This window comes from Aedes aegypti, chromosome 3 (assembly GCF_002204515.2).
Source record: "Aedes aegypti strain LVP_AGWG chromosome 3, AaegL5.0 Primary Assembly, whole genome shotgun sequence".
Classification (NCBI taxonomy): Eukaryota; Metazoa; Arthropoda; class Insecta; order Diptera; family Culicidae; genus Aedes; species Aedes aegypti.
In genome coordinates this window covers 65867615-65893219 of record NC_035109.1, presented here as the reverse complement: position 1 = coordinate 65893219, position 25605 = coordinate 65867615, and the positions used below count along the sequence as shown (strand labels likewise).

Here is a 25605-nt window from a genome sequence, read left to right as displayed (position 1 = left end):
CTGTTGCGAGATTGTGATTTATTTATGTAGTTTTTGGTATAATGAAATGGATCTTGTGATTCGTATAATTTTGCAAGTCTATGGGAGAAGATGTGAATCTGCCAAATTATGCTGAATTTCTTTATGAAATGGAATATTTCAAGGCAATAACTTCATCTTTCACTGCCGTTTCAAAAATTCACTGCAATTCTTCAACTCGGCACTTCATAGGGGGAATTTTCTCGAAATTCTCACAAAGCTTTTCATTATGCTAATCACATTCAATGCAATGCATTATATGCAACGACAGACAAAGAACCACCTGAAATTAAAAACTGTGAAAATGTTCCTAACTACATTTTATTTTGGCTACGAACTAAGTTCCATTTGAAACATATAAAAAATAATGCGCCGCACTTGAAAAACTTTTTCTCTAGTGGTGATTATCGCTCCCCTGCTAGAGATAGGTAATATCACTATAGGTACATTTATCCAGACAGATAACAAGCCGGAAAATTTCATTGCATACATCACCTTTCAGTTAAATTCATTAACAAAGTTTTCGTCTTTGTGCTATCTCAGCGCTCCCATAAATACATCACCTGGAGCGGCAGCTGATTATGAACCGACACCCAAAGAGAATGTGAATGTTTGACTTTTTGTTAAGCCGTATCACATTTTCTGGTTTTATTATGGTTTTATAACCGAGTAAAGGGGCGTAAAAGGACTTAAAAGATTCATTTGATTTCAGGGACAAACACGATCTACAGTTCAAAGGTTGGTGTTCTTCTTCTTCTTCTTCTTTCTGGTGTTACGTCCCCACTGGGACAAAGCCTGCTTCTCAGATTAGTGGTCTTATGAGCACTTCCACAGTTATTTACTGAGAACTTTCTTTGCCGATTGGCCATTTTTTACATGTGTATATCGTATGGCAGGTACGAAGATACTCTATGCCCTGGGAATCGAGAAAATTTCCTTTACGAAAAGATCCTCGACCAGCGGGATTCGAACCCACGACCCTCAGCATGGTCATGCTGAATAGCTGCGCGTTATATGGCTATATGGTGTTCTAATGGCTATTGGCCATGAGTTGAATCCCAGGCCTATCCCTTTCCTCGTACTTTGTAGTTGTATCTTTCACTTCCCTTCCAATCTTAATTTGGCGCACTTGAAAACTATTCTTTCATAGCCATCGCTCTTTGTTTTCGAAACTCAATGCATGCTCATGAGTAGAAATATTGTACAGTTGAGTGTATGCCATACAATATTCCCCCGATATGATTGCAACCTAGATGACCTTGCACATGCGAAGTAGATTTCACGGTCTGCAATTAGCGAGTATTGCTGTTTGCCTTTGAGGTGTAATCCTTGACTAACTGTGCTTCAAATGCAGTAAGACAACACAATCAAAGGACACCTAGCAACTATAATCGATATCACAGCCTACATAATAAAAAAAAGCTATCTTTGGCATCGCATTCCTCGTAGAAAATCTTGCCGCGTTTGGTGTTCCCGCATTTCACATTTGCGTTTCAACCGCACACAGCAATATATTATTCGCATTGGCCTGTATTCTGAGGTAGCAGGTTGCCATATGATAGAACTATTTCAGTCTGATTAGTTTTTTTTTCTAATTCGTTTATTTGCTAGGCCCAAACGAAATGTCTGATTAGTTCTAGCTAACTGTAATACTGATTATAGTGAATGAGCCGTATAATTGATTGAAAATAATTGAGCGTACTTTCGATCCGTTTATTTTGGTAGTAATTCGTTAAAGTTGACGTTGACATCAGTAGTTCATTGCAATGTCCTAAAGAACAGGTTCGATTCTTAGTATGTTTTTGTTTGTATTAGTCACGAAACAGGTGTAGGCAACACGATCAGCTGCTAAAAAAAATGTTCGCAGCTCATCAGACATAGCGTCATATTCGGCAACTTCGTGAACTTTCGGCTCGCCTAAGTTGGCATCGCACATCTATCACTTCAACATTGAATTTATCACAAATACTAGTTTGATACTTCAACCGCACCTTCCTCTTTTTTGCGATGATTCTCTTTTGCTGTGAATTTTTTTTAATCAAATTTGGGGCGAATTTCACTTTTTTGTCTTTCGACCTTTTGTTATAAATTCGTTGCATCTGCAAACGACTTTTAAGCATGGTTCACAAATGTCGCAAGTTTTATATTTTTAAAACAAGTACTGGCACCCATTGCTCGTGACTACACTGTATTTTGGTTTTCAAAAGATTTAAGTGTGTTTAAATAATAAAAAAAAATAAATGTTTTAAGTGATTTTAAGATATAACAGATATGGGGTAACATTGATCACCCATGTACACAACGTTGAAAATGTCGTTGCTTACTTAAATCATGGCCCCTGAAGCCGAAAATAAAGACTAATCTTTTATAAGTGATTTACTTTTTGAGTTATTTCAAAAATAAAAACACTTCGAACAACTAAAGGTAGCCATTTTCCTAAGGAAATTGTGCATGCTTATTAGTAGTTCGTTAATGTTGCCTAATTGAATGAACTTATGAATGATTTGACAATGGAATCGTTTTCGGCGATGCTATTTGTAGTACACGCTATGTCTAAACGAGCAGATTATGCAAATCGATCGGATTTTGTTTCCGCTATAGTTCAGTAATTAGGTTATCTTTTCATAATCGGAAGGTTTTAAAATATTCCATGAGTGAAATTTTGATTGTTTCCACTTTTTAGCATTTTTTTCATATAAAGCCTATGAAAATCAATGAAAATCACGTTTTCCGACACATTTATGCCCATACAAAATGTATGGGAAAGATTTCACCGATAGAATATTTTCTAACCTTTCGATTATGTCTGGTCAATATACTGATATCTAGCGGGAAAAACTTCGAGGTACATTCGATCTTTATAATCTGCTGGTTTGGACATAGCGTGTAGTAACAGCCGCATTTTCATTGCTAATACCATTTGCAGACCTCATGTGAGACATGAATCTTCGATAGTTAAAAATCATTTATGCCAAAAGTTGATAAATTTACGCACGAACGAAACACAATTTTCACAAAAACCGTAATTTTTATTAGCTTATTAGTAAGAAACAGAGGCGCCATTCAAGCTTTGAAAATATTCCATCAATAAATGGTGATTCGAACTATTTACTAGAAGGGTCATACCGATCAATGTTACCCCGCTGATCAATGTTACCCCGGATTACGGTATCTAGTTTTTGCCTAAAAAGTATCTAGTTTAGAGACTTAAACATTGTTTGTTCAAGTGCTTTTTATAAAAACGCTATTTTCGAAAAAATCGATCAAAGTCGTAGGAAAGGAAGGTTTAATCAACTTGCAGTGAATCTTTGTGCAACATTCTAGAGGCTCCAAAAACTCCCACCGACTATTTCTCTAGAGGTACGTTCTAACGTATTTTCAGGAACTCCTCCAGGGATGCAATCAACATTTTTTCAATGGATGCTTGGAGGAATTTCTTCAGAATTTGGTCAAACAAATTCTTAAGCATTGCAACACTACTTACTTACTTACTTATTTGGCTTTACATCAATTATCTTGATAAAGCCTCGCCAACAATATTTCGCCAATTCCCTCGGTTCATGGCCGCTTCTCTCCATCCTCGACTGTGACCCACGCTCTCCAGGTCCTGGTGTACCTGATCAATCCACCTAGCTCGCTGCGCCCCACGCCTTCTTGTTCCGACCGGATTCGTGGCGAACACCATCTTTACAGGGTTGTTGTCCGGCATTCTTGCAACATGCCCTGCCCAGCGTATCCTTCCAGCTTTAGCTACCTTCACGATACTGGGTTCGCCGTAGAGTTGAGCGAGCTCGTGGTTCATCCTTCGCCGCCACACGCCGTTCTCCTGCACGCCGCCGAAGATCGTCCTTAGCACTCGGCGTTCGAAAACCCCAAGAGCTTGCAAGTCCTCCTCGAGCATAGTCCACGCCTCATGCCCATAGAGGACTACCGGTCTTATGAGCGTTTTGTACATCGTGCATTTGGTGCGGGGGTGAATCTTTCTTGACCGCAGTTTCTTCTGGAGCCCATAGTAGGCACGACTTCCGCTGATGATGCGCCTTCGTATTTCCCGACTAACATTGTTGTCAGCCGTCAACAAGGATCCGAGGTAGACGAACTCGTCCACCACCTCGAAGGTATCCCCGTCTATCGTAACACTGCTTCCTAGGCGGGTCCTGTCGCGCTCAGTTCCGCCAACCAGCATGTACTTTGTTTTCGACGCATTCACCATTAGCCCGACTCTTGTTGCTTCGCGTTTCAGGCGGGTGAACAAATCTGCCACCGTTTCAAATTTTCTCCCAATAATATCCATGTCGTCCGCGAAGCAAACAAATTGTCCGGATCTCGTGAAAATCGTGCCTCGACTGTTAAGTCCGGCTCTCCGCATGACACCTTCAAGCGCAATATTGAACAACAGGCACGAAAGTCCATCGCCCTGTCGTAGTCCCCGCCGAGACTCGAACGAACTGGAGTGTTCGCCCGAGATCTTCACGCAGTTTTGCACACCGTCCATCGTTGCTCTGATCAATCTTGTGAGCTTCCCGGGAAAGCTGTTCTCGTCCATGATTTTCCATAGCTCAATGCGGTCGATACTATCGTATGCCGCCTTGAAATCGATGAACAAATGGTGCGTAGGGACCTGGTACTCACGGCATTTCTGGAGGATTTGCCGCACGGAAAAGATCTGGTCCGTTGTCGAGCGGCCGTCGATGAAACCTGCTTGATAACTTCCCACGAACTCGTTTGCTATAGGTGATAGACGACGGAAGAGAATCTGGGATAGCACTTTATAGGCGGCGTTTAGGATGGTGATTGCACGATAATTTTCACACTCCAGTTTGTCGCCCTTTTTGTAGATAGGGCATATAACGCCTTGCTTCCACTCCTCCGGTAGCTGTTCCGTTTCCCAGATTCTGACTATCAGCCGATGCAGACAAGCGGCCAACCTGTCCGGGCCCATCTTGATGAGTTCGGCTCCGATACCATCCTTGCCAGCGGCTTTGTTGTTCTTGAGCTGTTGAATGGCATCCTTAACTTCCCCCATCGTGGGAGCTGGTTGATTTCCGCTATCCGCTGTGCTGACGTAGCCATCGCCTTCGCTGTCCTGACCTTCTGTGCCTGTGTTCTCTGCGCCATTCAGGTGTTCATCGTAGTGCTGCTTCCACCTTTCGATCACCTCGCGTCCGTCCGTCAAGATGCTCCCATCCTTATCCCGGCACATCTCAGCTCGCGGCACGAAGCCTTTGCGGGATGTGTTGAGCTTCTGATAGAACTTCCGCGTTTCTTGAGAACGGTACAGCAACTCCATCTCTTGGCATTCCACCTCTTCCAGGCGGCGTTGCAACACTACTACCTTCAGTAAATATCATTTCATACTCTGAATCTCCACCGATTTCTCCGTTACTTCTAGGATAGGTCCTACAACTAGTTCTTCCACAAAGGTTATTATGAATCCTACAACTTTTTCATTTAATCCAGACATTTTTATAGGGGTTCTTATGAAAACTCATCCACAATAACTCTGAGAAATTGCTAAAAAATTCGATAAATTGCACCTAGTATTCCTTATTAGGTTCCTCTGGAAATTTTTCCAGCATTTCATCAAAATATTATTGCTGCGGTTCAAAAACTTCACTAATAATTTTACGAACACAATTTCCAAATCTCCATGGATTCTTCACAATTTAATTCAAGCAGCAATTATTACAGTTATTGGTCCGATCATTTATAGATCAATTTCTTCAGGGATTCTGTCCGACTTTCTCCAAAATGTTTTGGGGGACATTATTCAGAGTAATTTATCTAAGAAATAATTTCATCGAGAATCCAGGAGTTCTTTCAGAGATCCCCGTACGAATTCATCAAGGAATACTTAGAACTCACACAAATTTCATCAGAGATTACTCTAGAATTTGCTTTAGAAATCCCTCACGGGTTTAGTCAAAATTTTCTACAAAAAAAATCTGAAACATTTCCTTGACATTTCCCTGGAGACATCCTTGGATGAATAAGTGGAAGAATACTTTGAAGACTTTGCGATTTTTTATTCAAAAAAATTGGAGTAAATTCTAATGAAATCCAAGAAAAACTAATGCATAAATTTCTGGAGAGCTTGGTACTTCCTTGAAAAATAGAGGACTTCCTGATGGAATCTTCAAAGTATTTTCTTCGCCATAATAAAAAAAAACAACCAATATAATGATCTTTTTAGCTTAAAACATTAAAAAACGGAGAAATGCATTCGTAAAAGATGTAAAAGTATAGTTTTAATGAAAAAGCGTGGTTTTCTTAAAAAACAATCCAAATTGAATTTTTGAAGGATTCTAAACGATTCTTGAAAGAATTACATGAAAAGTTTGTAAAAATCTCAAAACAAACTCCTGATCAACTCTTTCGAGTAATACGTGCCAAAATTTACAGTAAAACAAGTAGTAATAATTGTCGAATTGTCACAAGGAATTCCAAAGAAGTCTAAGAAATATTCTTAAAAAAATGTCTGTTCAAATGAGGAATCATACTCTCATGTCGTGGTTCCTGTAAGGTGTATTTTAGTCATAAGTCATAATTCATAGATGGTCTCTTTTTGGTTCATGTTTATTATTACCATTATTTTTTTTTAAAGCAAGAGTTTTCTAGAATACTTATTTCCAAGACTATCAGTCTCTACGAGCCCTGAATTCTGAATTCCGAATCTTAATCTGAATCTGAATCCCATTTTAAAGGAAAGGTTTTTTTAAGATCGAATAGAATATTTTTCATATCTGATTTTGATGAATAAAGACACTTTCGGATCATTTAATAGACATTCTCGTTGTTCGTGGAAATTGAATAACAATCACCAAATTTCTCTAACATTTTTTTTTATTGAAGCGGAAAATACTGTGAAATTTATCGTTACGACTTTTTTGGTTAAGTGTTTCGAAGACTACTACCTTTATTCCAAATATTTATAGTCAACTGTCAATGTAACCATTTGTCAATAATTTATGCATTTTGAAAAGCTTCTTAATCTTGGAAAATATCTGAAAATATCATGAATTTGTATTTCTGTAAATGAGTAATGGTGTCTACTAGAGATGGCTCGTTTTTGGCGAGAGTTGGTTCATTTGACCGGCACGGATCAGACAAAAAGTGACCCGGAAAATAAACGAACCGATTATTTTCCCTTATTCTCCTGTGTTCTTTCCTCGACTTTATTACAACGCTCGACACGTGCCTTGCTTTGCGCGACACGGCACACATGCAAACACAGTGTTCAGCAGCTCTGCACTCTCAGCATACACAGCCAAACAACTAATTTGCCCCGCCCACTTGCATACAGACAGATGAGAGATAGAGAGAAAAAGTGCCCACTTGAATGGCAAAGCACACTTTTGCAAAATCTCATCGTAATAGGCTGATTTTTTTTCACGCCAATCTGACATGAAACGGCCTACTTTCCTGAAGTAAACCAGTGCTGTAATTAATAATTCGGAACGCTTTCTCATTACGCAACTGTTTTGCGTAAACTACCATTTGCTTGTTCCTTTTGTTTCGTGTAAGAGAAATCGGAGTATATAGAGAGTTTCTGGGGAAAAATGTACGAAAAATGAGAGAGCGAAAGATACAAAAGCTACACCGCATGTCGCGCAGCATAAGCCAATCGCTCTTTTTTTTCCGTTCGCTCGGTTCAGTTCGTTTTTCCTTTGTGCGAGCCGCTGAACCGTTCAAAAGATCCGATTCAATAAAATGAGTGATTCGGATCAGATCCGTTCACTAAAATTAACCGTTTTGCCCATCTCTAGTGTCTACTCATTTACAGAAATGAAAACTCCTCAATCTCTCAACAAATCTTTTGAAAACTTGTCTCGAAAAAACTACAAATACCAGTCGTAATGAGAGAATTGAAGTTATATTTTTTCTCATATTATTCTTCCAGAAGTTCTAGAAAAAAGACTCATATTCCGAATTCTAAAGGCTAACAGTGACTTCATATGCCTCTGGTAGGCATGGATTTACTGATATTTGTTGAAATTTTTATATCCTCGCAAAGATTAACTGCCAGCTGTTGCGTGTACCAATTATAAAATTGATGATCAATGTATTTTAGTATTGTTTTACGTAAAAGTATGTAACAAGATTTTGATTCAAATGCCGAATACTGTGTTATTCTGTCTCATATTCCGAACACGTTGATTCAAATTCCGAACAGATCGAATAAATCGTATTCAAATGAATAATTTCGCAAACAAATTTATCTGAACTAGTACTACTCTGGGAGAGAGGAGATAGTTCACTGACAGTTGGCATGTTTTTCTTGCATTCTTTGACCTCTTTCTTTTATTCTTGGGTTGTGCACAACAGTCAGTTGAACTTATTTTGGTCAAAACTATATTCACTTTTTGTTGTTCACTATGAAAAAGGGTATGAATAGAAAGAAATCACTAGCAGTTTGTCAATACACAACTATATTTAGTAATTCAAAAAAAAAATGTGAAATCATCTAAAAACGCCTAGAAATTTTTATTAAATTTACTTGAATTTTGACGGTTTTTGACGTTTGGGAACTCGCAATCTAAGCCAGCTGTCTCCTCTCTCTCAAATTCTGCTGACCTCGAACTAGAGAATCATCACAACTCCTAACACATATAATATAGATGAAAAGACATAAAAATTGAATTCCAAATGACTGCCATTTCATGGCAATTTTATGACATATCAGTCTGTTCGGAATTTGAGACAAAACGGTAGTTGATTTTTTATGTTCATTAGCTCAAAAAAATACAACAACAAAAATCTCGAAAAAGTCCGACAAATCGAGGCTTTTTTTCTACATTAGAGTAGCGCATATCAACAATATGCAATATTCATCATCCGGACCAATCGATTCTAACAAGAGGGGATTCTACTTGATAGGAGAAATTTAAATAGAAGAATATATGTTCCATTTCCATTTTAGATGGCGCTATAATGGAATTTACTTTCACCTGAAGATTCCTTAATCTTTAGGGAAGAGACTTCAATGAACAGAAAGTTCCAAAATGACTTATGTCTACGGAGTTGCCCGTTTTACCCTGGAGAACCAGCATTTTAGTTTCTCAAGGTATAACTGTTTTGCTTTTAAACGCGTTTACCGGGTTTTTGCAGTCATTTTTCTATTTATTGGAGAATCTTCAAAGCAAAAATGATGGAAAACATTTGTTCAATATAAAATATTCATATGCTGGTTGTGGCTTAGATTTTGAATGTCCTCAAAACCAGAAATTCGTATGCTATTCTTAATTGTAAAATCACAAAGAAACCTCAAAATTTGAGCCAAAAATATAAGATTTAAAGGTGGCGCAACCAACCTCTAACTAACCAACTTTAAAGCTTTTAGCATCATTCGCTTCAAAATTGAATTTATGAGAAGTTTGTAAAACATCAAATTTGTCTTAAATTCTAAACTAGTCTCAGTTGAGAGTAGTTATCTCATAAGTTTTTCTTCACTGAAAAAAATATTTACTGAAGCATATTAGATACCAGGTGGAATTAATGGAAAATTTAGCAGGCAACCTTAACTATTTTTCCAAGAGATTCATGGCCTATCTTCCACATGGGACCGAATGGGCTGTTACTCATGATCAACTGAAATGAAGTCAAAATGTTGTGCCAAAGAGTGCTGATTGCTCGGGATGGTTAACAAAATACTGATTCCAGCACTTAACACACTTGTTTGGGAATGATCATATGTCACTTATAATTCTGAGCGTTAAGTGTATGGTTCAGTTTTTATGTGATTGTAAGAGACCACATTTTACAGTAAAAGTTTCCTAAACACGTGGCTTCTTTTCGTTCTGGCATTGGTGGTACAGCAGGAAACTCGTCCGAACATGGAGCGATACAAACAGATGAGAAAACAGGATCCAAGAGAAGAGTAGAAGTGAACGTGAGGTTGGTGAAAGGTGAAAAATGCACTACTGTGAACAGCTGGTGGCTGAACACCAACAATGATAACAGGCAGAGCTGCATCGGTGCGGTCAAGTGTGATGAATTGACACCAGCGTTAAGTGAGGTTGATGATGCTGCCTAAGAATAAAAAGGCAGTTAGGAAATATTGGAGCGACACTTATTACAAAAAAAAAACATACGATTAATTTATTGCAGTGATCTACTTGCAAAATCCTTGGCTAATTACTAACAAGCGTTATGAAGTATTGATAGCAAGAGATCTTAGTGAATATTTTAAAACATTTATGCTAAATTCAAATCTCTCATCATATTTCCCTAAATCTCCAATTTTTTTGGTATTCGGTATCAGTTCTGGGTGCCAAAGCTCAACACGCATCAAACATTTGTGTACTAACAGGCGCAAATATGCAAGAGTCAGGTGTGCACACCACACGTGTGGTACAAAAGAATTCATCGCTTCGGGCCACATTGCTACAGAGGAGTGCGATACAGAATGGATGCCAGAGTTTGCGATGGGATTAACGAATGAGTACCGAACTTTGAGTTGAAAGTATCCTACAGTTGGTACGCACCACAGGTGTGGAGTTGTTCACCGACAATGCTATGGAATGACGAACCAGCAGCACATACCGATGATGGTTTACGACTGAAACGATGAGGAGAATCAAAATATTCATATAATCTAGCTATTATGCTGAAGCGAAAACTTTTGCATGTGAAATGTTAATTTACGACGGCAATGAATGACTGGGGGGAATTATAATGGATGTTATCGGAAAGTTGGCGGTGTGGAAAAAATACCATCAGCTACGGGTCGTGGGCTAGCGAGATTTAACGCACTGGCGGTTCTGTAGCTGAACTCCATTAAAACTGTGGATTAGTGCAATAGTTTGGTAGACTGAACTTCGTCTTGCTGATCAATCTGATTGGTTGATGCTAGCTAAGCTTAGTACTTTATACCATTCCGATTAGCAAATTGAACTCGCGTTCCAGTCATACACCAGATTAGGATTGGATTGAAGTCACTTTCAATTATTCATGGGTAATGGTACCACTAGACCCTAAACAATTACGCAGTTTGGTCTAACTAGTTCTCCTCGAAATTAAGCACACGTATGATGAACTTTGAACCATGGGCAAACATACATATTTGTAATTATCTGCACAATCCCACAAGCTGTTTACTCAACCGTGTAATCAACCAACCCACTGCAGTCAAGTCGAGTCAGTGATAAACGCTAAATTTGTTGCCACTTCCAACCACAAATGACAAAATCCCCACGCAACTCCCACCGGGGTAAACGAACGAGGCCCACCTACCTACATCATTGCTAGAAACGATGCACACAGGAGTAATTTGGATGGCAAAAACTGTTTACTGCTCTTAATGATCTTATTATATATAGACTAAAAATGGTAAAAGGCTGGGGTCTTCCTCCATGATTTCCGCAAATGCTAGAGAAATTTTTCTTAGCATTCCTTGAAAAATCGATGTAACAATTTCACTTTGATGGAGGAATCTCTGAAGTAATATTTGGAGGAATTCCTGGAGAAATTTCTGTAAGTATTTCAGAAGAAATCTCTTAAAGAATTCTACTCACAGTCGCATTCTAGACGGGCTCATTCATAACGTATGGCTCATATCATACTAGATCTTGTTTCTGACATGTTTACTATAGTATTCCAATTCGTGTAATTTTTCGGCCAAACGGTATTAAGCCAAATGGCATTCGGTCATCGTTTCGGCCAAATGACGTTCTTCCAAACGTCATTCGACCATATGGCGTTTGACCAAATGACCCAAAACGGTTTAAATGATATAAATTTGATATTATGACCACGCTATTTATTCTAGCTACTCCTCTGTGCGCCGACCAAAACCCCGGAATCAGATCCGGTCCGGCCGGAACCAGAACCATTCCACCACAATGCGATTCCCCGGTGGCATGACCCGTGCACTCTACTGCGAGCTATTGTGAATTTAATTAAAAACTTTAATCAAACTTGCGCTGCATGAATCCTTTCCTCCGGCGATACCACCGATGGATATCATATACCGTTTGCCATATGTGCAAGTACATCACATTTTGGCTGTGTTTGTGGTAAGCGCATTTCAAAATGCAAATATTTGCAAGCTGACTAAACAATTCTCCAGCGCTGGCCACCAACGTCATGTCGGAAGCGTACGCCTCGACCAATCTACTCTACACGCATAATTTATACATAATTTCAACAATATGCATCCTTAAATAAGTGCATTCCGGTGCATAAATCACAAAATAAGCCAACTCGAGCAGTTTTAGATTTTACACTTAACCAAACTTATCTTCGAAGTTCATCATGCAACCTTAAGATTTTGTACTATAACGAATTTATATATAATTGTCTTAAACCTTATGAAAAAGTATATTCCTGAGTACTAAAAAGATTAAAACATGGCGCAGACTGATTTCATGAATGTTGTATCATGAGGTTGAAATTACGAACTCATATCCATTTATCTGTATGTAGATCAACCAATTACTAATACGTTTTCGTTTCCCGATTTTCTCGCTCGGCAGATATTCGACGGGTACTACCACTTCGAGCACCGGCACCTGCAGAAGCGATCCCTTAATCCTTCGGGGCATCACCAGCGGCGACTGGACGGAGACGATCGGGTACGATGGGCGAAACAGCAGCGAGCCAAACGGCGCCCGAAGCGGGACTTTCGACCCCTCAAGAGCCCCTACACGATACAGCTGAACGACCCCAAGTGGGGCGAGATGTGGTACCTGGTAAGTCCGGACGGTTATCGAGAAAATCGGAGTCACTAATTCGCCCTTTCTTCTTCCGTGCTTGCAGAATCGAGGAAACGGCCTAGACATGAATGTGATACCAGCCTGGAAGGAAGGCGTAACGGGGAAGGGAGTCGTGGTGACGATCCTGGACGACGGTCTGGAATCGGACCATCCTGATCTGGAACATAACTACGTAAGTAGAATGGGATTTTTACGTTTCTGATAAGCATTTCATTCTCTTGTGAGTAGCAAGTCCAGTAAATGAACTCCGGCGAACAATTTCTTAAAAGAGGAGAAATTTTCTTCCATTACGCACTAGTAAGAAAATTCTTTTCTTCGAAGAAAATACGCGCCGGAATTCGCCTACAGGTTATAATATTAGTGGATGGTGTCAGATCATTAGGTCGAATTATGTTAGGCCAAAGTTGATTAAGCCGAGTGGGTTATTGAGCCGAATTTTTCAAAACTGGAATTAGAAAGTTTTTCTTCTTTTATCATAGGCTATTGCTACGAATTTCGCAATAGTGATTTTTGATATTGTACCTACAATCTCAGTCTAAGCAAAGCACAGCATTGCATAGCCTGACTGTACAGTACATGTCTAATTCCGTGATTGATCGGAATTGGTAAGAATTGTACTTCGATTTCTACCGGCAGCTTCCCGCAATAAAAATATTCAAACCTTGATAACTGTTTTGTTTCTCGATATACTGTCACAAGTTCTCAAAAACTATTTTAGTTTTAGAATCAATGTCGATATCTGACATTGGTGATCTGGTTTTAAAGTTATTCCGATGTTCCTTGGGGGCCCGACATTCTCCATATAAAACGTCTTTGGCGGCCATTTTGTTTTACGTCAATTTATCAACAACAAAAAAATGGGCTGTGCAAAGCTAGGTGACAAGGAGCTAACCGAACAGCATGTACTGGCAATGGCGCAATATTACTTCATTTCTGGCCGCACTTTGGTCTATCATATTTGTTACGACAACAATATTTACCCCCTGAGAAAAACACAATTCCTGTGTCGAAATGTCGGGCAAATAAAAAAGCCGTTGTAAAAATTAAGAATGCGAAGCGGAAAAGCATATAGAATCAAATATGCATACAGTCATATCATACAGTCGATTCTCCACCAGGTAATAACTTTATTGAAAAAGTTATAAGAGTGCTCAAACATTCCAAATTTACATTGAACACGTGACAACCCATTCTACGTGGGTGGGACACCCTGTCGCCGCTAGGTGGCCAAGGTGGAACCAAGAACGAATTTCAAGCCCTCAGCGTCCCTGAAGCGCTTCCTACGTTAGATACCCAAGCCAGAAGCCCTCTGGCGACCAAGTAAGCTTGACCAGAGTGCACTCCATGATACGAGCTTAAATGGCCTGTAAATATTGTTAAAAGATAGAAGTTAGGTACCATTACCTGATTAGTTTTGTTTCATACTCTTTCGAAAATTGACTCGTTAAAGATTGAGTTCGTGAGTGCTAGGTATTTGATTTTTTTGAATTAGTTTTGGTCCACTTTTGAACAACCGTGGAAGACCATGCGTCTCCACCATTAGCTCGAATTTCATCATCTAGCAGTTTTGAGTAGTGTTTATCGTTTGCTTATTATGGTTCGATTAAGTTTTATGGAGTATAATTGTTTGATTTCGATTCGATTTCTAGCCGGATTTCAACGGTAGGGGACTGGGGGTCCAGTCGTCGCGCGGTTTGCCACCGTCAGAACCACCACGCTACTGTTGTACACGAAAAGCGAGGTTTTTCAACAGTGTTGTACAAAATACAACAGCGCGACGAACAAACAAACATGTTTTCAATCAAATAGTAGAAACAGTTATCCATTTTAGCCTTTCTGGGATTTATTAATCATTTGTTTTTAAATGCTTGCTTAACTGCATATGTATTGTTTTGCGGGGTAGAACGCCCCGCTTGAGTTGCGCGTTAGGGGAACTTGAGGTAATTTGGGGCAAAACGCGCCACCCTCGATTTGTACAAACGATGTGTTCTAGAATGCTGTTTTTTCATCCTAGATTATAGTAAATAGATAGAAATGCTTCTCTTAATACATTTTTATGTGTTTTTCTCAATAACGGTTTTGATTACAATTTTGTGCGATTTTCAAGATCACTTTTTAGGTCGAAAAATAATCAAATTTCTGAAACTATCGACGAGAGCCAACTTGTGCACTGTCATAGTTTGTATTACATGCAAAAACTATCTTAAATTTGTCCTTAAAAGGCTTATTGAAGGACCTACCTTATTGAGTTCAGTTTTCAACATATCTTCCAATGCTCTTTCAGCTGCACCAATGAGATAATATGATTTGTTCGGAAAAATTAGGAAACAACAGCAAGTCAAATTGGCCCATAATGAAAAGTAACCGCATATCAGTCCCACTACAGTTTTCACACTGTGTAACACAAAAATGAACAGCTTTTTGATCATCTTTATATTTTTCTCGGAAAGTTATGGTAGTGAATAGCGAATTGAGAAAGTTTCATTAAGATTTGAACATTTTCCAATCCTCTGGAATTTTTTGAATATTCATATGGAAAACGAGTTTGAAAGCTTCACAGCCCATTTTCTCAATGCCTACTTTTTACAGATGGGACTGACTTGCGATTCGCGGCAGTACACTTTAATCAACTCGTGGGGCAAAACGTCCACCCCTATTTCATAACACCAAAAAAGTAACGCGCAAATTGGAGCCTTACAAATGCACATTTGTCGCATCAGCATGTATACTACTATTGAACAATAACATCTGAACAAACGCCACGAGTTGATTAAAATTTAGGTCCTTCAATAAGCTTTTTAAGGACAAATTAAACATATTTTTTGCATGTAATACAAACTATTACAGTGCACAAGTTGGCTCTCGGCAATAGTTTCAGAAATTTAGTTATTTATCGACCTTAAAAATTACCTTGAAAATCGCAAAAACTGTAATTAAAACAGCCAAAAATGTTATTGTACGCTTTCTACGATTTTCGTGGAAAAAAAACATACAAATATATTAAGAGAAGTATTTATATCCATATTCTATAATCTAGGGAGAAAAAAAATATTCTAAAACACATCGTTCGTCCAAATCGAGGGTGGCGCGTTTTGCCCCCTATGGGCAAATTACCCCCAGTTCCCTTAACTGTGACCCTTCTCCAGAAGATGGCGCTAAGATCACTGTCTATGAGTAACCATTTACGTTGTTCAGCTTCTCTTTTCATCTTTTGAATCATAAATCAAGGTTACACTAATATAGGGTAACCAATATATTTTGGACCCCCTAGGCCATTTTCCTGCAAATTTCCCAGTTTGAATCAAAAGACCAACTCAATTCGCATGCCATTTGGAAAGAGAGGACTATTCCGCACTTGCATCAACCGTTTGTACATAGAAAATGTGTTTATTTTATCTTAAATTAATTAAATTTAATCGGTTCATCCATCCAACCGTTACAACATGTTACACACAGAAATTGAAGCCATCAGATTTTTTTCAAATGTAAACAAAATCTTTTTTCAAATTTCTGAACTAAAAGCGTAGAATTTCTTCGGTTTTCCATTGTCAATCGATTGATTAGACAATTGACAAGCATATCATACAATCGGTGTCGTGAACATTGTCGCCAAACGATAAAAAATGCCGGGTGTCCTAAATATATACTTTGAGGGTCCAAAATGTATTGGTGTGCCCAAAAAACAGTGCTTCACAATTCAATTATTTTCGACGTTTTTTGGATTCTACATGACCGTATGGGCATTTTTATCCCGTAGAGGAAGTTTTTGTCTACATTTTGGCATGTTCTTTGACTTGGTTACGCTGTGCAATTAATTAAATGTGACAAAAAACTTAAATCACTTCCTTAGGGCTCACGACCGTTACCCTACACATCTCATAAAATAAAAAATGCATAAGTCAGACGCTTTCTGATTTTAAGAAATTATTTAAAGGATATTGAGATAACGTCTATTTTCAAATTATATTTACACGAGGATGTCCAGAATGTATATTTGGTGTCCAAAATGTATAATAGATGGGCCGCTTAAAACGTTATTTTGAAAGCTAATGCTGCCCTTTATAAGCTTTTTCTTTCCACAAAGTTAAAGTAGAATAAGACATTAAGCATGTAAGTAACATGGCGTAGTAATACACTCCCGTGCATAAGTTTGGGTTCACCTCCTTAAAAACATGCAAAAGTGTTCAGTCCATATCTCTGTGATTACACGTTCAATTGATACTCTCTAAGCCGCATTCGAAAGGCGAAAAGTTATTCTTACTTCGTATGTATTTTTTTCAAAAACCTTCTTTGAATTTTGTATACTAAATTTTTACTTAAATTTGAGATATTTTTCGAAAAACTCTCTGAAAAATCATATCTAATTTCCTTAGCATTGGATCGACCAAAATTTTAAATCAAAATGTCATTAGAATGGTAATCTTATATTCTTTGAAGAGACCCCACGAAATTTTGGCGGAAAAATCTGGAAAGTATTTAAAATCAATGAAACAGTCAGTCAAGTCATCGTGCAAAAGTTTGGGTTCACCCCTCAGTATGGTGTATCGTGCAAAAGTTTGGGTTCACCTGAACTTACTTAAATCTGTGAAATCTTAAACCAATCCTGTACGCGCCATTATTAGCACTCAAAAAAAGCTTTAAACTATTAAAATCGGTTGAAAAATGGCAGAGATATTGACATAAATGATGTGCGTTTGGTCAGGTGAACCCAAACTTTTGCACGATGACTAAACTGACTGTTTCATTGTTTTTAAATTCTTTCCAGCTTTTTCCGCCAACATTTCGTGGGGTCTCTTCAAAGAATATAAGATTACGATTCTAATGAAAATTCAAAAAAATGTTTTTGAAAAAATACATACGAAGTAAGAATGACTCTTTGCTTTTCGAATGTGGCTTAAAGAGTTTCAATTGGACTTGTAATCACAGAGCTACATTGTATGTACACAGAGCACATTTGTATGTTTTTAGGGGGGGGTGCACCCAAATTTTTGCACGGGAGTGTATAATAGTATCTTTTGCAGTAAATCGATCACCATTTCCAAACTCAGTGAAGCATTTTAAACTGAACGCGAGCCAAAAGTGAACTGAACGCGTTCTGAATTCGCACGTGTTCAAGCCTACTTGATCCTTCGTTCAAAGGTTTGAAAAGGGAACGCAAACTGAACGCGTTTAAATGCAACACTGTCCAGGCTTATAGTTAGCCTGGCCAAAATACATGATTTACCCTAACAGTAAGTCGATACGTGTTGTGACGAACCATCGAAAGCTTGTTTGAAAATTACATAAACGTAACGTTGCCACGACACAAATATTTTATAATAATCATGAAACGAGCTCACCACTCACAACGCTACCCTAACTGATCTGAATTCCGTTGCACACATAACAGTAGCATGCAATGTAATCAGAAGACCACACCCTTGAGGCAATAATAAAGAATTAAATTTGAAGAATACTGCGTAAAACTCCAAAATTTAGGCCATAGTTATCAGGGCATGGACCTGTAGCTCTGGTAATCCATAGTTTCAAATTCTTTCGGACATCCTACTATGGTGAACCGTCATACGCTAGCGGTGTTGCATGCGATCCACATTTGTCTCAATTTACATGAGCCGCAAAATGGAACCGATTCACGTTATGATTGCGGAGTAATTCCGAATTCCGTTGGGATAAGAAATTAGCTTAGCTTAGCTTAGCTTAGCTTAGACTGACTACACATATCAATGGTTGCTATTCCGTGATTGACCGAAGTCATTGAAAATGCACAAAGAATCAACTAGAAGTTCGGCTGGGATTGGCCATAATCTTCTTCAGTGTGCATAATTCAGTGCCTCTATTTATACAGGGTCAATAACGGCGCCGGCCACGTCCTTGCAGTCAGGTGGGATTGGGGGAAGGAATGTTAGTGTGTAACCTTTGCTTTTTGGAGACCGTGTTTGCCTCTGCATCTCCACAAAGGTTACTGGGAGGGATGTTTGTTAATGGGGAGGATCGTTGGGTCATAGGATTCACTTTGATAAGCGATTAGACCATGATAAACAATGATTTGTGAGATATATACATGCTTATACGTAAATATAATATTTTCATTTGATATGAACAATTTCTATGTAGAGGAAAATTATGCCGACACTTGAGGTGACGAACCATTCAAAGTTTGTTGAACAAATACCTAAATGTAACATTGCTACAGCTGTCAGGACGAAAGCATGTGTTATTATATTTTACTCATTTGAAAAGAAACAAAAAACTCGATTGGTTGGGACATCATAGAACACTCTTATTCTTATGCCGACACTTACAGTGGCGAACCATCCAAAGTTTGTTGAATAAAGTGAACCTTTCGCAAGTCTACACTTGTAGTGTTGAACCATTCAAAGTTTTTTTAATTACAAAAATAAAGGTATATAAGAGGTGTTCTGAAAAAAAAATGTTAAACATAAATAAATCATGAATCAGAGTTTGTGTCGACACTCACAGTGACGAACCATCCATAGTTTGTTGAAAAATCATATTTGCATCCCACCATTGTAACGATTGAATGTGCAGTCATACATATTTTATAGATTAGAAATAGTAGCATGAAACGAGCTCACCAATTGATCCGTTATCCTTGACTGAGCAGCCACAATCCACTTTCGGCTTCACTCGTTTGCTCGGCTATAAAAAAGCACTCAGGAAAAAAAAATAAGCGCGCGACCCAAAAAGAATAATAAAAAAAAAAAAAAAACTGTTCGGGCTTTCTTGACGCACTGCCCAGGAGCAAGCGTCAAGGTCGAAGGATCAAACAGAACTCCGAATTCCGTTGGGATAAGAAATTGACGAAATATGTTTTTTGAATACATTTGACTTTTTGACTAATGCTTTTCGATATTTTTACACATAAAGCACTATTGATAATGATATTGACCGTTCAGGTTTCGAAAGAAGAAATGCAATGAACACTGTTTAGTCTTGGGGAAGTGCCTGATTGTCAACACGGAATGATATGGAATTATATCATTCTATTTATAAATAAAAATGGATTGCTGTTTATATGTAAATAGTTGGCTTAAGAGCGGGTCAACGAATTAACATAAATTTTTCACTGTTGCATTTGTCCAAGACTCCGTCGTGCTTGTGTGATTCAAAAGTTAAAAAGTCAAGTTGTAGAATTACGAAAATCTAAATATAATTCTTGTAGGGATTGAGAGGGGTTCTAGAGAAGATATAAACTAAGCAGAAGGGCATATAGTTTCAGTAACAAGGAAAAACTAAGCAAACGCGAAGAGACGAATGGCTTGTGAAGTGTTTCGAGCTCCTGTTGCAATTCGGCTGATCGAGCCATTACCTTTGCATGTGCCGGTTCCTACCTCCGAACACTACAATGGCGCAGTTGATAAGTGTATTGTGCGCTCCCAAACATTTGAAGCCTCGGCCTGGAACGGAAGACAGAACAACTTGAGTCGAAGCCTCGAAGTTGATTGTTGTTTTTTTTTTTTTTTTTGTTCAGGATGAGTCGTTATATTTTTGGCACTAGACGGAGGACATGTTGTGTTAATTGTTGATTTTATGCCGGATTGCTCTAATGGAGTTCGGAGGTTACGGTAAATGTATTTTAAAATTTGTTTCGTTGCTTGTAGTGAATTTAAATGTTGGGTAAGATATTACTTTATTTTATGTTTATGAACGACACAGTATCAATCAGTAACTAATTTGAAACATAATCGGAAAACAGTATTATCAGAATTCTTCAAATAAAGCCGACTTTATTGTGTTATGCTTAATGGTATGGTATGTGGTGAAATACGTCAAGGCAATGCTTGAATTCCCCCGAGAGGGTAAAGTAATTCTTGAGGAATAATGAATGAGGAATGAGTAATGAGATGTGAGATATAAGGAATGAGGTGTGAAGAACGAGGATTGAGGAATGATGGAAAAGTAAGGAATGTGGAGTGAAGAATGAAGAGTGAAGAATAAGGAGTGATGAATGAGGAGTGAGGTATGAGGAATGAGGAGTCAGGTGTGATGAATAAGGAGTGAGGAATGCAAAATGAGAAGTGATGTCTGAATGAGGAATGAGTAATAAGCCTGATCGAGCCATAAACTTTGCATGTGCCGGTTCGTTCCTCCGGTCACTACAGTTATGACCACAAATGCATTGACAGTCATCTGAAATGACATGACTTCCTCAGAGCGAAAATGACTCTTGAGGCAGCTTTCAAGGAAATGGTTTCGGTAGCATTTTCAAAACCGTCAGTTGCCATGATATCTCTATAGTATGTTTCAGGTGGTCAGACAAAATTCGAAACACGTCCCGTTACTATTTTCAATTCTGAAACCTTTCAACAGTATTTTTGAACAACCTGATTTTTTGTTTATGCCTAGCCGATTCTTATAGAAATATCTTCAAAAGTCTGCCTTCAAATTTCTTCAGATATTCAACCAGGGATTCCTATAAGTAGTTTTATAGAAAACATCTAAAAAAATCAAAAAATCTTGCCTCTGTAATTATTAAAGCATTTCTTTCAAAACTTGAAACAACTTCTTAAATAATTGTTTCATATTTTTTTAAAGATTTCTAAGAAGTTCAAGACACACTAGAAGTTTTCACATATTTTTCCAACAATCACACTAATAACAAATCTAGGAATTCCGCTAGAGCTTCTCTCTTCAATAAAGATAGAGAAAATGCAATAAGTCTTTGAAAATTCTTTGTAGTTATTCCAATTGTTATTGTCCAATTGGGGAAATTATAGAAGGCAAACAAAAACATATTGAGGAGATTCAAGACGAATTCGTCTCTATTCTGAGAGGTATTCGTTGATAAATCCATGTTCGAAGGAATCACTGGATACCCATAGAAAAATCCAAAAAATAATCGTATAAACAAATCTAAGGTCTGTCCGTATAGCTATTTCTGACTGAATTCTGAAGGCAGTTCTGGAAAATCTTGAAGTATCTCCCGGGAAAATCCTTAAGAAAGAAAGAAATTCTTTGAAAAATCCCTATAGTAATTCTTACTTGAAGGTTTTGACCTTGAAGAATTTTCTTTGAAAATATTTAAGGTATTTTGTGTTTTTGAATAGAATCCTCTTAAAAAATCTTGAATCTTACCGTAATTATTCCTGTGAGTAAATAAATTCTTGGAAGGATTTACGAGTGAAATCATAAAGAAATTTCAGAAAGAATTCAAAGGAAATCCTGATAGATCGTTCTTTCTCTTTAGTAGTTTATAAAGGTATCTCTGCAGTAATTCATTGTGTTTCCTGGAGAAACCTTTGACCACAAAAAAAACACTTTGAAATTTCTTGAGGAAAAGCTACCTAGAAGATCCTATACAAATATGTTACTTGGACCACGCCTTTCGGGCAACTTGTTTTTCAAAATCAATAAATATGTATGATTGGGGAGAATAGAGCACAAATCGTTTTATTCTACATCCAAATCTGTTTTATGTATCAAATGCAATATGATTTGTGTGGTCAACCGAGCGTGTTCAGAGAAATGTTTTGAGAACAGATTCAAAATTTAATTGACATATAAAACATTATAAAACATCTATAACCCTTTGTGCAAGGCACACCCAAAAGACACAATCAAGAAGCACTAGTTCTGCTTCAACCCACACGTTTCATTACGCAAACAAATGCCAGTTGAAACAACCTTAATTGAACCGCTCATAAATTCCAAACTACTGCACAAGGGGGAGCAAAAAAAAACAATAAAGGACCTTTCCGCTCGATCAGGGTCCACTTGCTGGCAGAATTTACCCATGCCTATACATCCGTAATTCAAGTTGATAGAAATATTTTCCCCGCACCGAACAAACCCGACCTGAAACACATAACAAGATTATAATACATTTATATCAATAGCGGTTAAAATTAACAGAAGTTTATATAATTTTGTTATCAAGATGGCTTTGATCTTAAATTGTTATATTTGTTCAACAGGCTTAAAACAACATTGATTATATTTTGTACATTGCATTTGCATGTTTGTTGTAAATACAATCTGAAGTTATGAACAGTATCATATTTTACAGTAATTATGTCATTTTGTAACATGCTTGAAACACATTCTGCAATAATTTTGTTGTAATTATAATATGATTTGATTTACTCTTGTTTTTTTTTGCCAATTTTAGTAGTTCAACCATTAACAATACACGTTTTTCAACCACTAGTGATATAAACACAAATCATATCAGAGGAACACATTCTGTTATAATCTTGTATCTTCCTGCTGATCGGGAACGCACATATACGGGGAGGGTAAATAAACTGTTCGAACGTGTTCAGAATTTACTTTTCGACCGGTGCTCTTCGGTGGAATATTGTTTACCCTCTAGCCTGGTAAAGCCACAGAGGAAAAATACACAATTCAGGGTTGCCTAATGGGAAGCCCCCAAATCACATACCTGCATGGAAATTCTCCACTGGGGATGAAGCGCGTTCGAGCTTCGGATGTTGTGGAATTAAATTATTTCGTTTGATCATCCTTCCAAATAAGTTATTATTTATCAAATATTAGGCTTTAATTTGACCGCGTAGTTTCCATCGGCAAAACCCTATTATCAGAAAATTATATAACTATTTCAAGAGTCAATTGCATGCATTTCATCAGCAGAAATTAGTATTCTGTTCAAAACAATGTATGTCTGCAAAAATATTCAAACAGGTTGCCCAACAACGTCTGCGGTGAAATTAATATAAATCGAAGTTGGACAACCACATCAATTTAACATATAGTTCGAAATAAATTACCACCGGATCGTATTGCTGCCGTTTTAATCATTCAATAATGTATACCAATTTAATCGAACAAACTTGATAAATTATCTGCCAGGCTAGGCTGGATGCTTACCGGGTTCGTTTTAATTGCAGCATAATACCCGACCTACACAAAACTGATTATGTTGCTGTTAATTTTAGATTTGATTTATATCTTTCCTTGGTAAACAGGGACGTGTCAAAACTAATTGAACTTTTATTGTGTGGATTCTAGCTAGGAGTTTTGTTTTTAACACGTGGTTTTGTGTTCATATATGCCACGGTAATTGTTTAGATTGTGATGAGCATTGTTTTCGTCGGTTATCGAGGGTATCAAATGCCACGTGTTGTTTCATTTCGACATAATTGGAGAGAAATGGTTACAATAATTGAATAATTTTGCGATGATGACTTTATACGTCCCACCAATGAGCTGTAGAACTCTAGAAGCACTATTTGATCATATTGACTGAAACTAATATTGAAACTGCAATTCCATCTTTGTGTTATTTCATTTATATAATTTGCAATGATAAACATAACAGAAAGCAAATAAGAATTGAAATGCAACCACATTGATAAAGATCGTCAGATTAGCTTTTCCGGTAAATGCATTCCAGTTAAATGTTTTCCAGTAAACTGTCTTCCGGTAAATTACATTCCGACTAATGTTAAGAATCGTTTAATTTCATTTTTAAATTTTCAAGAATCTATTTTGATATTTATTTTGAAATATACTGTCTTCAAATATACAGTCTTCCACCAAAGTTCTAACCAAAAAGAAGCACTATCAAGCTTTAAGGAGTAGATGCATTAAGCTTTGGAAGTATTAAAAAAGCTATCCCAAGCTTCTGAGGGTAGGTTCCTTATGCTTATAAGAGCAGCTTTACTAAGCTTCTCGGAAAAATTTTTCCACGCTACTGATAAAAGCTGTTTCAGTTTTAAAGAAAAATTTACACCTTCTGATGGAAACTTTTCAAGCTTCTAGAAGAAGTTTTTCATGCTTCTGAGAAGAAACTTATCCACCTCTTAGAGGCAGCTTTTACAACTTTTCCAAATTCTAGGAAGAAACTTTTCCAGCTTCTAATGGAAGCTTTTCCAGCTTCCAGAAGGAAACTTTTCCTGCTTCTGGGAGGAAGCTTTTCCAGCTTTTGAGAGGAAGTTTTCCCAGCTTCTGGAAGTTAGATTTCCCAGATTTTGGGAGGAAGCTCTTCCAGTTTCTGGGAGCCAGTTTTTCCAGCTTCTGGGAGGAAACTTTTCCAGCTTCTGGAGGAAGCTTTGCCAGATTCTGAAAGAAGCTATTCCAGCTTCTGAAGGAAGCTTTTCCAGCTTCTGGAGGAAGCTTTTCCAGCTTCAGGAGGAAGCTTTTCCAGCTTTGGGAGAAAGCTTTTCCAGCTTCGGGTGAACATTTTCCAGTTTCGGGAGGAAGCTTTTCCAGCTTCGGGAGGAAGCTTTTCCAGCTTCGGGAGGAAGCTTTTCCAGCTTCGGAAGGAAGCTTTTCCAGTTTCGGGAAAAGCTTTTCCAGTTTCGGAAAAGCTTTTCCAGTTTCGGAAAACCTTTTCCAGCTTCGGAAGAAGCTTTTTCAGTTTCGAGAAAACCTTTTCCAGCTTCGGAAGAAGCTTTTCCAGCTTCGGGAGGAGCTTTTCCAGCTTCGGGAGAAGCTCTTCCAGCTTCGGGAGAAGCTTTTCCAGCTTTGGGAGAAGCTTTTCCAGCTTCGGGAGAAGCTTTTCCAGCTTCGGGAGAAGCTTTTCCAGCTTCGGAAGAAGCTTTTCCAGCTTCGGGAGAAGCTTTTCCAGCTTCGGGAGAAGCTTTTCCAGCTTCGGGAGAAACTTTTCCAGCTTCGGGAGAAGCTTTTCCAGCTTCGGGAGGAAGCTTTTCCAGCTTCGGGAGAAGCTTTTCCAGCTTCGGGAGAAGCTTTTCCAGCTTCGGGAGAAGCTTTTCCAGCTTCGGGAGAAGCTTTTCCAGCTTCGGGAGAAGCTTTTCCAGCTTCGGGAGAAGCTTTTCCAGCTTCGGGAGAAGCTTTTCCAGCTTCGGGAGAAGCTTTTTGAGCTTTGGTAGAAGCTTTTCCAGCTTCGGGAAGAAACTTTTCGAGCTTCGGGAGGAAGATTTTCCAGCTTAGG

General features: G+C 38.1%; 1 protein-coding gene across 5 annotated transcripts in view; it reads left to right on the top strand.

The window, feature by feature from the left end:
• Window positions 1-25605, top strand: part of LOC5578803 (furin-like protease 1) — an 826626-nt gene that overhangs the window by 703576 nt on the left and 97445 nt on the right. For all 5 annotated transcript variants that reach the window (XM_021854005.1, XM_021854004.1, XM_021854002.1 and 2 more), the window contains 2 exons: window positions 12492-12707; window positions 12775-12903. In XM_021854005.1, coding sequence (XP_021709697.1) covers window positions 12492-12707; window positions 12775-12903 — 345 coding nt within the window. The remainder of the gene's footprint in view (window positions 1-12491; window positions 12708-12774; window positions 12904-25605) is intronic.